The 14696-nt window shown below is 40.7% G+C and overlaps 2 protein-coding genes across 6 annotated transcripts in view; one reads left to right on the plus strand and one right to left on the minus strand.

Moving 5' to 3' along the window:
* Window positions 1-14696, minus strand: part of LOC139459512 (uncharacterized) — a 177332-nt gene that overhangs the window by 124111 nt on the left and 38525 nt on the right. For all 5 annotated transcript variants that reach the window (XM_071241015.1, XM_071241018.1, XM_071241017.1 and 2 more), the window contains exons 2-7: window positions 10881-10976; window positions 9144-9251; window positions 6937-7098; window positions 6497-6817; window positions 4626-4744; window positions 4463-4521 (exon numbers count right to left, since the gene is read on the minus strand). In XM_071241015.1, the coding sequence (XP_071097116.1) occupies window positions 4463-4521; window positions 4626-4744; window positions 6497-6817; window positions 6937-7098; window positions 9144-9251; window positions 10881-10944 (833 nt within the window). In that variant the 5' untranslated portion in view covers window positions 10945-10976. The remainder of the gene's footprint in view (window positions 1-4462; window positions 4522-4625; window positions 4745-6496; window positions 6818-6936; window positions 7099-9143; window positions 9252-10880; window positions 10977-14696) is intronic.
* The window catches only part of LOC139459513 (coiled-coil-helix-coiled-coil-helix domain-containing protein 5-like), a 433260-nt gene that overhangs the window by 95767 nt on the left and 322797 nt on the right, over window positions 1-14696 (plus strand). The gene's annotated exons all lie outside the window — the stretch shown is intronic.

The following is a 14696-nucleotide window of genomic DNA, read 5'->3' on the forward strand; positions in this document are numbered from 1 at the left end:
GGCTGGTTACACAAAAGTGTTTAATGATACACTGTTGCTGGGGGCACAGGCTGGTTACACAAAAGTGTTTAATGATACACTGTTGCTGGGGACACGTACAGGCTGGTTACACAAAAGTGTTTAATGATACTGTTAACTATTGCTGGGGACAAATACAGGCTGGTTACACAAAAGTGTTTAATGATACACTGTTGCTGGGGGCACAGGCTGGTTACACAAAAGTGTTTAATGATACACTGTTGCTGGGGACAAATACAGGCTGGTTACACAAAAGTGTTTAATGATACACTGTTGCTGGGGACATGTACAGGCTGGTTACACAAAAGTGTTTAATGATACACTGTTGCTGGGGACAAATACAGGCTGGTTACACAAAAGTGTTTAATGATACACTATTGCTGGGGACACGTACAGGCTGGTTACACAAACGTGTTTAATGATACACTATAGCTGGGGACAAATACAGGCTGGTTACACAAAAGTGTTTAATGATACACTGTTGCTGGGGACATGTACAGGCTGGTTACACAAAAGTGTTTAATGATACACTGTTGCTGGGGACACGTACAGGCTGGTTACACAAAAGTGTTTAATGATACACTATTGCTGGGGACAAATACAGGCTGGTTACACAAAAGTGTTTAATGATACACTATTGCTGGGGACAAATACAGGCTGGTTACACGAAAGTGTTTAATGATACACTGTTGCTGGGGGCACAGGCTGGTTACACAAAAGTGTTTAATGATACACTGTTGCTGGGGACACGTACAGGCTGGTTACACAAAAGTGTTTAATGATACACTATTGCTGGGGACAAATACAGGCTGGTTACACAAAAGTGTTTAATGATACACTGTTGCTGGGGACATGTACAGGCTGGTTACACAAAAGTGTTTAATGATACACTGTTGCTGGGGACAAATACAGGCTGGTTACACAAAAGTGTTTAATGATACTGTTAACTATTGCTGGGGACATGTACAGGCTGGTTACACAAAAGTGTTTAATGATACACTATTGCTGGGGACACGTACAGGCTGGTTACACAAACGTGTTTAATGATACACTATTGCTGGGGACAAATACAGGCTGGTTACACAAAAGTGTTTATTGATACACTGTTGCTGGGGACATGTACAGGCTGGTTACACAAAAGTGTTTAATGATACACTGTTGCTGGGGACACGTACAGGCTGGTTACACAAAAGTGTTTAATGATACACTGTTGCTGGGGACACGTACAGGCTGGTTACACAAAAGTGTTTAATGATACACTATTGCTGGGGACAAATACAGGCTGGTTACACAAAAGTGTTTAATGATACACTGTTGCTGGGGGCACAGGCTGGTTACACAAAAGTGTTTAATGATACACTGTTGCTGGGGACACGTACAGGCTGGTTACACAAAAGTGTTTAATGATACTGTTAACTATTGCTGGGGACAAATACAGGCTGGTTACACAAAAGTGTTTAATGATACACTGTTGCTGGGGACAAATACAGGCTGGTTACACAAAAGTGTTTAATGATACACTATTGCTGGGGACACGTACAGGCTGGTTACACAAACGTGTTTAATGATACACTGTTGCTGGGGACAAATACAGGCTGGTTACACAAAAGTGTTTAATGATACACTATTGCTGGGGACACGTACAGGCTGGTTACACAAACGTGTTTAATGATACACTATTGCTGGGGACAAATACAGGCTGGTTACACAAAAGTGTTTAATGATACACTGTTGCTGGGGACATGTACAGGCTGGTTACACAAAAGTGTTTAATGATACACTGTTGCTGGGGACACGTACAGGCTGGTTACACAAAAGTGTTTAATGATACACTATTGCTGGGGACAAATACAGGCTGGTTACACAAAAGTGTTTAATGATACACTATTGCTGGGGACAAATACAGGCTGGTTACACGAAAGTGTTTATTGATACACTGTTGCTGGGGGCACAGGCTGGTTACACAAAAGTGTTTAATGATACACTGTTGCTGGGGACACGTACAGGCTGGTTACACAAAAGTGTTTAATGATACTGTTAACTATTGCTGGGGACAAATACAGGCTGGTTACACAAAAGTGTTTAATGATACACTGTTGCTGGGGACATGTACAGGCTGGTTACACAAAAGTGTTTAATGATACACTATTGCTGGGGACAAATACAGGCTGGTTACACAAAAGTGTTTAATGATACTGTTAACTATTGCTGGGGACACAGGCTGGTTACACAAAAGTGTTTAATGATACACTATTGCTGGGGACACGTACAGGCTGGTTACACAAAAGTGTTTAAAGATACACTATTGCTGGGGACAAATACAGGCTGGTTACACAAAAGTGTTTAATGATACACTATTGCTGGGGGCACAGGCTGGTTACACAAAAGTGTTTAATGATACACTGTTGCTGGGGACACGTACAGGCTGATTACACAAAAGTGTTTAATGATACACTATTGCTGGGGACAAATACAGGCTGGTTACACAAAAGTGTTTAATGATACTGTTAACTATTGCTGGGGACACAGGCTGGTTACACAAAAGTGTTTAATGATACACTATTGCTGGGGACACGTACAGGCTGGTTACACAAAAGCGTTTAATGATACACTATTGCTGGGCACAGTAAATAAAAACCTGTTAACTTTGGGTGTCTCAAAAAGATATGATTGACAGTTTATTGACAACTTTGATTAAAAAGTAACTTTCTCTTATTTATCTGCTTATGAGAATATTCTTCACATTTTTATAACATTGGCAAAAAGTGCCAATTCCAAGCTCTTTGTTGACCCCAAAACTTAAAATACATTCTCTTTGTAGATTTCTATCATGTTTTCTGCAAGAAATGCACACATCCCTTGAATATTGTAGTAACCACAACTTTGCATTTGGTAACCTATAATTGTACATATAATTATTTAAATATGCCTACTGACAATGACTGAAAAAAAAGTACTATTTTATGAATATTAGCTTCTATGGCTATGCGGCCATCAAATCGGCTGTTTCAATCAGAGGGGGTTTATTGTAATTTGACCAATCAGAATCAAGTAATTTACAAATGCATGGTAGAATATTTGTTTACTTGCACAGATGCTATTTTGTTTACCTTACAATAATCATAAGTTACAGAATCCACACAATGTTGTGAAGGAAATTATAGGTTTCATCCAAATGTTTGGAAAGGCATCAGAACCAGTACTCCGAGATGACCTGTGGACATGGAGCCTTCGGTCACTCGCCTACTGAGTTGTTAACACTACACAACCTTTGGGGTCCAAACAATGCTGATAGATGATCAGCGGTCTAGCCGAGGTGGAGTCGTAGGGGGTAGATGACCAACACAATAGTACATGCTTGACCTACCTAACACGATCTATGCCACACGTTGCATATCAGAGTTTGACAAAAACAATAGAATATAGTAGTTGTTTATGATCCCTTCAGCGAATTCAGGTAAATAAACAGGTATAACAAACTTAGTCAATAAAAATTTGAACATTGAGATACAACATCACTAGACATGATGATTTACAATTTAAATCGTATGTATTTTCTTGTAAACAAACCTAAAAGTAGCAATCAGCTGTACAAACGTTTTCTAACAATCTACAGAGATTCAGTTAAAAAAACTACCAAATGAAACAACTTCAAAGAATTACAATGAAATGGTTCAAAGAAATTGTATCTGAAATTATTATTTTATCAGGAATAATATATTTGAATATTGTGTTAATTTAGTTGCAGCTTTTACTTTACCTATTTAAAATTTTAAAACCATAAAAGTTGCACTTTGGTACAGCTAATTGCTATTGTCAGATATTTTTACGCATGGAAAAAATTGACCAGTCACCGTAGGGACTTCCCACGCTACAAGTATTTTGATTACGAAAACATTATGTTGACACATAATAGTCAAATTGCCACAAATCTGACTTTTAAAGAGTCAAAGTACGGCATTTTTGATATATGTATCCATTTTCAATAGCGGTAGTCTGATAATGGTTGCTGTAAGTGGGCCTGATGGTGAGTTGGCGAAATCTTACGACCACTTCACACATGATTGCTCCAAAATGAAAATAAACAATATTGAATGAAATTTTGAATAAAATAAGTACAACATATTACAGGGAGTGAGTCCAGATATACAATGAACATGTCTTCATAATCAGATTGTAATAATAGGATTAAATTGCGTACTTTAGTTTGGATTTGTTGACTGGTATACTTCCTGTGTTACTCTATTCTTGGTAATCAGCTGGTAATGAATTTTGGCGAAAGAAAGTTCATGTCAGTGTCAAACTTAAGTTTATTAAAAATTAACGTAGATTTTGGGAGCCATGCGTTACCGAAGGTTACAATTGCAAGGGAATACAGTGTACAATGATGTCCAAGATAACTGAAGCGTAATTTAATTCTGTGAGACATGACATAGGTACTTACATCACACCTGTCACATTGACCTTGTTGAAATTGGGGAGACCCTTAAACAGCTGGGACAACTGTAACAGAAATCTCGTGTAAATACATAATGCATAATACACACACATGGGTAGGAGTACTTATGCCTGCAGTCACATCTGCATGCAGTAGAGGGCATACTTACAGCACTGGTGATGTTGCGTACAAGGCCCCTGTATTCGGCAGAGGAGGTGTTGTTGAAGACTGGGCGCAGCCCCATGTACAGCTTGAACTGTCCTGTTACAACTGCCCCCTGGCCTGCAACTAGAACAACTCCCATATAGCATCACAGGGCAGAAAGAGTCACAGCAGTACAAATATGTGGACAGAAACAAATAACTCCATGTAAACTGAAAAGGAGCCCCTGTGAGATGAGGAAAATCTAGACTTGCCTCACTTGAGGATTCTGCATTACAGTAAGTGGTGGCAGAAGGGAAAATAGTATGGTGGAGGACTGTGGGACAGACAGCACAATTCACTGTGCATAGTTGTGTCCCATTGGTACGTTCTGACCCCAGATTTGCAATGGCTAGATTACTGGTTTGTCATCACCATGCTAGTGCTGGCTGCACAGTTTCCAAGGCAATAAATATTAAAGACATTAACCAGCACATTAACTTGACATTATGTGATATAATTGAAATACTGTTCAAAGTGTTGTACAAAACAATTGAATTAAACTGTTTGGTGAAAACTTGAGTGTGAACTGCTGTGTGTGTAAAATGTTGTGTGTGAACATTGTGTGAGAACATTGTATGAGAACTGTTGTGTGTGAACATTGTGTGAGAACTGTTGTGTGTGTGGAATGTTGTGTGTGAATAGTTTTGTGTGAACACTGTATGAGAACTGTTGTGTGTGAACACTGTATGAGAACTGTTGTGTGTGAACATTGTGTGTGGACTGTTGTGTGTGGACTGTTGTGTGTGGACTGTTGTGTGTGGACTGTTGTGTGTGGACTGTTGTGTGTGAGGACTATTGTGTGTGGATTGTTGTGTGTGGACTGTTGTGTGTGAGGACTGTTGTGTGTGGATTGTTGTGTGTGGACTGTTGTGTGTGGACTGTTGTGTGTGTGGACTGTTGTGTGTGGACTGTTGTGTGTGGGCTGTTGTCTGTGTGAGACATGTTGCTTGTGTTCTATTAGGAGTGGACCATTATGAATTATGGATGGGCCATTATAATGAAAAATTACAATGTCTTTCAGGCTTATTGTAATGTTAAGTTATTAACCTGAACGATAAAGGTGTTATTTGAAAATGTCTGTTGTTGTAGGCCAGTTGTTGTATTTTTCTTTGCAATAAACAAAAAAGAAAAGAAAAAAAGAATAAACTTAATTTCAATAAAGCATAATATTTAAAAAAAATGTTTTGCTATTTTAAATATTCATGACCCCACTGGCAGATTCAGAGGAAGTGTGCAGTGGTTCGCAACAACCTTTTTTCAGGCACCTGACATGTTAACCCCTTCCTTCGTCAGTAACTGTAATGTGGGTTTTAAATGCATCCCCTTTTTCCAAACCTGGATCTGCCTCTGTTCAGTTTAAATGGGCCATGTTATTCTGCCTGCTGTTGACTATGTGTATGTATTCAGAGTACACTGTCACTGACTGTCGCAGCTACACTGTTTGTTTGTTGTATGAGGTCGCACTCAGCAATATTCTAACTATATGACAGCAGTCTGTAAGCAATTGAGTCTGGACCGGACAATCCATTGATTGACATCATGAGCATCAATCTACACAATTGGGATACAATGACATGCAACTACCAAGTCAGCAAGCCTGACCTCAAGATCCAGTTAGTCGCCTCTTACGACAAGCACAGTTGCCTTTTATGGCAAGCATGGCTTGGTGAAGACCTATTCTAACCCGGATCTTCATGAGTAGAGAACTGTTGTGTATAAATATTGTATTTTATCACTCATCAGTTTTATCAGTCAATAGACCAACAGTTAGAAACTGTACTCAATACATCTCAAAGAGTGTAACTGTTTGCTTCAAGAAACATGCCACACACTTACCTCCTGAACAGTCAGTGGGTTTGGTGTAGCTCTTTGTGTGTCCAGGTAGAATCTCACCAGTTCTTGTGTCGGCACAGTAGCACTGCCGAGAGTTCAAGTTGTCCATACTGACCTCACACTGGACTTCACTGAAGCCTTGCCCAGTACACTCCCACGGGTGCAGCACCTGGTTGCTGGAGTTCCGCAACAGGCTCTTCATCTTATTAGCATCAATGATAGTTCTCAGACTGTTAAGAGTGGCGTTCCTCATGTCTGTGGTGTTCAACATGTAGATGATGTAGCTCTGTAGCCGCTGTTGACGCTGACAGTCAGTCAGGCTCACTGCAGAAAATGTTTTGAAATAATTGTAAGCATTGTTAGAATTGTTAATTCATTGGTTACTGTGTTTTTTTAAAAGAAGCATAAAGATGCTTTTTAAAGGCCCTTCACCATCTACCCACCTCCAGGTGCTCCAGCGTCTTCACACAAGACACCATTGCGAGTGCTGGGGCACTGGCAGATCTCCCCGCCAGCAATGTCACCAACACACGTAGCGGCCGCGCCAAACAGTGTGCACAGGTCCAAGTTACTGGCAGCCTCCTTCAGTTTAGCGCAGACAGAATCTGAAACCAAGGTATCACAGAAAATATATTTTATCACTGATATGCTCCCCACTATACTTCAGCCTCAGAGAACTTCTATTCACTGGCATGCTCCCTCTCTATACTACAGCCCCAGAGAACTTCTATTCACTGACATGCTCCCTCTCTATACTACTGCCTTCGAGAGGTTCTATTCACTGACATGCTCCCTCCCTATACTACAGCCTTCGAGAGGTTCTATTCACTGACATGCTCCCTCTCTATACTAAAGCCTTCGAGAGGTTCTATTCACTGACATGCTCCCTCCCTATACTACAGCCTTCAAGAGGTTCTATTCACTGACATGCTCCCTCCCTATACTACAGCCTCACAGAGGTTCTATTCACTGACATGCTCCCTCCCTATACTAAAGCTTTCGAGAGGTTCTATTCACTGACATGCTCCCTCCCTATATTAAAGCCTTCGAGAGGTTCTATTCACTGACATGCTCCCTCCCTATACTACAGCCTCACAGAGGTTCTATTCACTGACATGCTCCCTCTCTATACTACTGCCTTCGAGAGGTTCTATTCACTGACATGCTCCCACCCTATACTACAGCCTTCGAGAGGTTCTATTCACTGACATGCTCCCTCCCTATACTACAGCCCCAGAGTGGTTCTATTCACTGACATGCTCCCACCCTATACTACAGCCTCACAGAGGTTCTATTCACTGACATGCTCCCTCCCTATACTACAGCCTCAGAGGTTCTATTCACTGACATGCTCCCACCCTATACTACAGCCTCACAGAGGTTCTATTCACTGACATGCTCCCTCTCTATACTACTGCCTTCGAGAGGTTCTATTCACTGACATGCTCCCTCCCTATACTAAAGCCTCACAGAGGTTCTATTCACTGACATGCTCACTCCCTATACTACAGCCCCAGAGTGGTTCTATTCACTGACATGCTCCCTCCCTATACTACAGCCTTCAAGAGGTTCTATTCGCTGACATGCTCCCTCCCTATACTACAGCCTCACAGAGGTTCTATTCGCTGACATGCTCCCACCCTATACTAAAGCCTTCGAGAGGTTCTATTCACTGACATGCTCCCTCCCTATACTAAAGCCTTCGAGAGGTTCTATTCACTGACATGCTCCCTCCCTATACTAAAGCCTTCGAGAGGTTCTATTCACTGACATGCCTCCTCCCTATACTAAAGCCTTCGAGAGGTTCTATTCACTGACATGCTCCCTTCCTATACTACAGCCCCAGAGTGGTTCTATTCACTGACATGCTCCCTCCCTATACTACAGCCTCACAGAGGTTCTATTCACTGACATGCTCCCTCCCTATACTACAGCCTCACAGAGGTTCTATTCACTGACATGCTCCCTCCCTATACTACAGCCCCAGAATGGTTCTATTCACTGACATGCTCCCTCCCTATACTAAAGCCTTCGAGAGGTTCTATTAACTGACATGCTCCCTCCCTATACTACAGCCTTCGAGAGGTTCTATTCACTGATATGTCATTTATGAGTGCTTTATGAGTGCTTGTTGATTGCTTGGTTAGTGCTATGTGATTGATTTGTGATTGCTTGGGGAGTGCTTGGTGATTGCTGGCTGAGTACTTTATGATAGCTTGGTGATTGCTTGGTGATTGATGATAGCTTGGTGAGTGCTTGGTGATATCTTGGTGAGTGCTTGGTGAGTTCTTGGTGATAGTTTGGTGAGTGCTTGGTGGGTGCTTGGTGAGTGCTTGGTGAGTGCTTGGTGATTGCTTGATGAGTGCTTGATGAGTGCTTGATGAGTGCTTGATGAGTGGTGACTGAGTGCTTTGTGAGTGCTTGACAAGTGCTTTATGATTGCTTTGTGAGTGCTTTGTGATTGTTTGATGATAGCTTGGTGAGTGCTTTATGAGTGCTTTATGAGTGCTTGATGAGTGGTGACTGAGTGCTTTGTGAGTGCTTGACAAGTGCTTTATGATTGCTTTGTGAGTGCTTTGTGATTGTTTGATGATAGCTTTATGAGTGCTTTGCACATACAAACTAACAACATCTGTTCAGCTGTACATACTTTCACAGGTGCTTCCATAGTAACCACGTGGACATATGCAGGAAGGTTTGCCATTAGGTCCTACCACACAACTTCGTCCAACATCACATGAAACCGCTGCGCACTGATCTGGAATAGGAAGAAGGTACAAAGGTGATCATTAAACAGCAGCCTAATCATGCTCTTCGCATTGCTTAAAGAGGGACAAGGCTCCACATTCTTGTGTCCATGCAAGTTTCAGTCTGGATATTGTCTCTGTGAACACTGTCTCTGTGAACTTATGGACATTTCTGAGAGATATACTTAATAACATTAGAGTCTTGCTAGAACTGCTTATTGGTGTCTGAGACAAAGACATGAATCAGGGGGTTCCATAAGACACCACAAACAGTGTGTTTGGAGGACATACTTAACATACTAGGCAAGATGGTGGTACACACGGAGTTGTGACGTCACACACATGACATTGTACAAATGATGTCATATAATACACAAATGCTGGTAGTAGTGAGAGTACTTGTCACAATTGGCATCAACCTTGTCTCCCTTAACGTTACAAATGGGAGTTACTTTACTGATGGTCAATGGTAGTTCACATATAACACCTGCCATTTCAAAAATAATTCATTCATTGTCGAACCTATTCACAAAACCATGAGCTCCAAATGATAAAATGTATTTACCACATCACAAATAGTGTTATCAGTGTGATAATCCAAGACCTTTGCCATCACAGTCCGATAATTATGCAAATGAGGTTGCCTATCAGGAACGACATCTTGTCGGATCTATCCATCAATGTGCTGCCTCCTTGCTCACACACTATTGCCTAACTTGCCCAAAAGATTTAGACAGGAGTTTAGATGATGTGCGAGTACTTTCGTAAACAAACATTGATGAAAATGACCTACATGACAGACAGCATCTACCCACATGACAGAATACATCTACCAACATGACAGACTGTATCTACCCACATGACAGACTGCATCTACCCACATGACAGAATACATCTACCAACATGACAGACTGTATCTACCCACATGACAGACAGCATCTACCCACATGACAGAATACATCTACCAACATGACAGACTGTATCTACCCACATGACAGACTGCATCTACCCACATGACAGACAGCATCTACCCAGATGACAGATTGCATCTACCCACCTGACATATTGCATCTACCCACATGACAGATTGCATCTACCCACATGACAGACAGCATCTACCCACATGACAGACTGCATCTACCCACATGACAGACTGCATCTACCCACATGACAGACAGCATCTACCCACATGACAGACTGCATCTACCCACATGACAGGCTGCATCTACCCACATGACAGACTGCATCTACCCACATGACAGACTGCATCTACCCACATGACAGACTGCATCTACCCACATGACAGACTGCATCTACCCACATGACAGACAGCATCTATCCACATGAAAGACAGCATCTACCCACATGACACATTGCACTCCTGCATCTACCCACATGACACATTGCATCTACCCACATGACAGACAGCATCTACCCACATGACAGACAGCATCTACCCACATGACAGATTGCATCTACCCACATGACACATTGCATCTACCCACATGACAGACAGCATCTACCCACATGACAGACAGCATCTACCCACATGACAGATTGCATCTACCCACATGACAGACAGCATCTACCCACATGATGACAAGTCACTAGATATCACAGTTTCTTGAGGCATGACTTACCTGTTGTCTGGCTTGAAACTGTGGCAGCCAGTGCAAGAACAGCGAAGAGGTATACTCCCCGCATCTTTTGAAACAATCCACTCAGTTAAGTCCTTTCTGAAACAACACATATAAATCAATATTAGAAAGCTATGTGATAAATCACAAAGAACGTTAACAATGAAGAGCAAAGGGTGGTTTATTTCACGATAAAACATTGTTCTATCATGACATCATTTCTTGTGCCCGCAACTTGATGACATCATAAATTGGACAACGTTACTGTTTAGAGGGAAGTGTCTATAGTGAGTTGTTCCCCCTAGATGAAGCAGGACACGGCAGATGAATGCAATGGCTGAATGATTGCATCCAAAAGTGGGAGAGATATGACAATCGGTATTGGGAGAAAAGGTTCAAATAATCGGCATGCAAATTGTGAGAATATGTGAGAAAGACCAAATTTAAACCCTGTGGTGTACCCTAGTGGTTAAAGTGTTCACTCATCACGACAAAGACCCAGGTTCGATTCCCCACATTGTGTGAAGCCCATTTCTGGTGTCGCCTGCTGTGATAATGCTGAAATATTGCTAAAAGCAACATAAAACAATAGTCACTCACACACCCATAAATTGGACTTGTCTGACATTGCCGCAGTCGGATTCTATTCAGGGTGTCATCATTACTTAAACAAGGGTAAATATTTTTAAAGCTTGTGCTTTTTACTCGCATCCTTAAAGAGTTGTTTGATAGGCATAACTTTTTTCAGATGTTGACGGATGACAAAGTTGACACAATTTAGGGACAACAACTTCTTTAATTTCTGTGAGGACGATGTTTAAAGCTACAAAATGTTAGATAAATGATTTCTTTCATATGCTGAGGTTATCACGCTTGTGTGTTTTGGAATGGTATACAGCCTTATACCGTTGTCAAGCAAGACTGTTGAGTGCCATGTCTCCATGAAGACAACAACTGAATTGTTTGATAGACATTACTTAGAAGTTCGCGGATGACAAAGTAGACACAATTTGGGGACAACAACTTCTTTAATTTCTGTGAGGGCGATGTCTAAAGGTACAAAATGTTAGATGAATGATATCTTTTATATGTTGAGGTTATCACACTCAATCCCTATACTTCATCCTGTGTAAGAAATAAACACTGTATATAGCAAGCCTTGGCAAGCTAAATACAGTGTTTTTTCTCAATACAATACCATCCCAAAACCCACAAGTTTAATAGCCTCCTTGTTATATTTTGTTATTCTTAAATAAAAAAATACAACATTTCTCGCAAACGGTTCCAAAATGGTTTCCTGGAATAAGAGCATTAATATATTACATCACAAGCTCAGCGATTAGTCAGTCTAACAGTGACCAAGGTTAATATCGTTCCACCTAAAATTTGTGTTCAAACAGTGGCCTAACTACCATATAGGCAAAGCTTATAGTTTTGTAAGGTAAATACAAATAACTTTGTGTTAATAATTGTTGCTTCGTGGCAATCCATAGGTTCCGCTGAAGTAGTTGCTCTTCATCAAGGGAGAAGCAGCCTTTATAACTGGCATAGGTTGTTTAGGATGTATTCCAACCAGCATCCCCACACTGGGGACTGGAGTGCACACTGATCCATTGATCAGGGCAACAACTGTGTACCACTATGAGTGAGTGAGTATGGTTTTATGCCGCTTTGAGCAATATTCCAGCAATATCACGGCGGGGGACACCAGAATTGGGCTTCACACATTGTACCCATGTCAGGAATAGAACCCGGGTGTTCGACGTGAGGAGCGAACGCTTTAACCACTAGGCTACCCGACCGCCCCTTATACAACTATGAACAGGCTTAAGTGCATGGATACTGCACAACATCAACATGCATGAATCATCGTAATTATTGATCCTTAATACCGTATTCAACCTAATAAGTGCCCAGGTGCTCTCAAAATTAGAAATAGGGGGCTCTTATTAGAAAACAATTTCGGTGAGAAAAAAAAAAAGAGTTGAAAGATCATAAATTTCATGGTTTATGCTGACAGCCTGAAATTATACAAAAGAAAAGCCTGTGTGTATTATACACGACACATATATGTTCCAGAACTTAACTTCCCATAATTAAGGGTGCATATAACATGTGCATATTAAACACGAAAAAATCAGTCTTGTGTACATTGATCAATCGGAAGGGGTGCTAATTGGGATTGTTCACTAACCAATATATTAGCAAATATCGCCGTGGGCGCTTATTAGAGCAGGGCGTTTACGTTGAATACGGTACATAAATAACCATAAATGGGTCATAAGTTGTCAACCAAAATGCAGTTTGAATGAATATACACGGATATTCATACTAATTGTTTGATATACATTCACTAAAGAAAATACTGTGACATTTTGGAAGTTGGTTGCACCATCTGAAGTACATCAGTAAGTAGGAGCCAAGCTGAAGACAGTTATAAGGTATTGATAAGGAAGTTAGCTAGCTGAACTTCTAGGCTTCACTGAGCTAATAGATTCTGATCACTCCATGAAGATTCCTGGGTCAGGCTCTCTGACTTAGTTGATGCATGTAATAGCATCACAATTGCATAGATTGATGCTATCGATGTCAATCACTGGATTATCTGGCTCAGACACAATTATTTACAGATCATCATCATATTGCTGGAGTTGACCAGTTCTAAAGTATATTTATATTAACTAATCATTGTATTAGAATATATTAACTAATCATTTTATTAGTATATCATCTAATCATTTTATTTTAAGATTTATTTACAACTATATTTACTGTGACAGTGGGACTATTCTTTCCTAAAAGTGTCACAATAGTAATATTCCGAATAAGAATCAACTGAGCCCCTGGAGTGTCCTGGACAATTCCTTCAGTCAGGTTTGCAAGAACCACACTGCTTTAGCTTCCAAAACTAAGACTTTGGAGAACATTTAGGAAGAATTATATTTTGTAAAAAGGTTCCTTGACAATAAAAAACCTTCCACGATCTTTTCTTGTTTCACCAGACAATCCTCCTTACTGTGAAGGAGGTTCTAAACCTGATCAGCTATGCATGGCATCTTATTAAATCACCAAGGAACATGGCCAGGAGTGTCAGTCTCACAACATCTCATTATGTTAGATTAGATGGGGGTGAGTAAGAGAGCTATTTTTAACACTCCTCCACACGATGTGCAAACAGTTTGTAAGAACATGAGTCCGTCATTGTCCCTCTTATGGCCGATATCCAAATAACTGTAGGACATGAACCGTTGTCCCCTTTAACATAAGTTTTATCAAACGGGAAAGTCAAGACTGTGACGGCTGACTTAGACAATGTAGCAATCATAGTAGCACTCCAAATGTTGACTGATTATTGCTGTCAGTTGAATCTGATTTTACCAGTTTAACTCAATAAGTACCTACTAGACAAATAACTGGTGTCAGCCAAGCAATGAAGTCCCCCTGAACTCATAAACATGCATATCATAGATAGTTGTATATTTATATATCCATTTATCTGGTATAACTGTTCACGAGATTTATGTACTACAAATGTTGACGGATGTGACTGACAGAAAGCATGGACATCTATATTTAGGGTCCATGCAGAAAGCAAACATTACGTATATGGTGTATATCATAAAATATGGGAACTTTTCACATCTGTAGGTACTTGGGGACATAAAAACTATATGAGGCAACCGGTTTGATTTTCCTTCCTATTTATGTTTGGGTTTTTTTGTTGCTTAATGCCGCAGTCAGCAATATTCCACCTATATGACAGCGGTTTGTAAACAACTGAGTCTGGACCAGACAATCCAGTGATTGACATGACCACTG

Source organism: Haliotis cracherodii, unplaced genomic scaffold, assembly GCF_022045235.1.
Source record: "Haliotis cracherodii isolate W230 unplaced genomic scaffold, xgHalCrac1.p SCAF_13, whole genome shotgun sequence".
NCBI lineage: Eukaryota > Metazoa > Mollusca > Gastropoda > Lepetellida > Haliotidae > Haliotis > Haliotis cracherodii.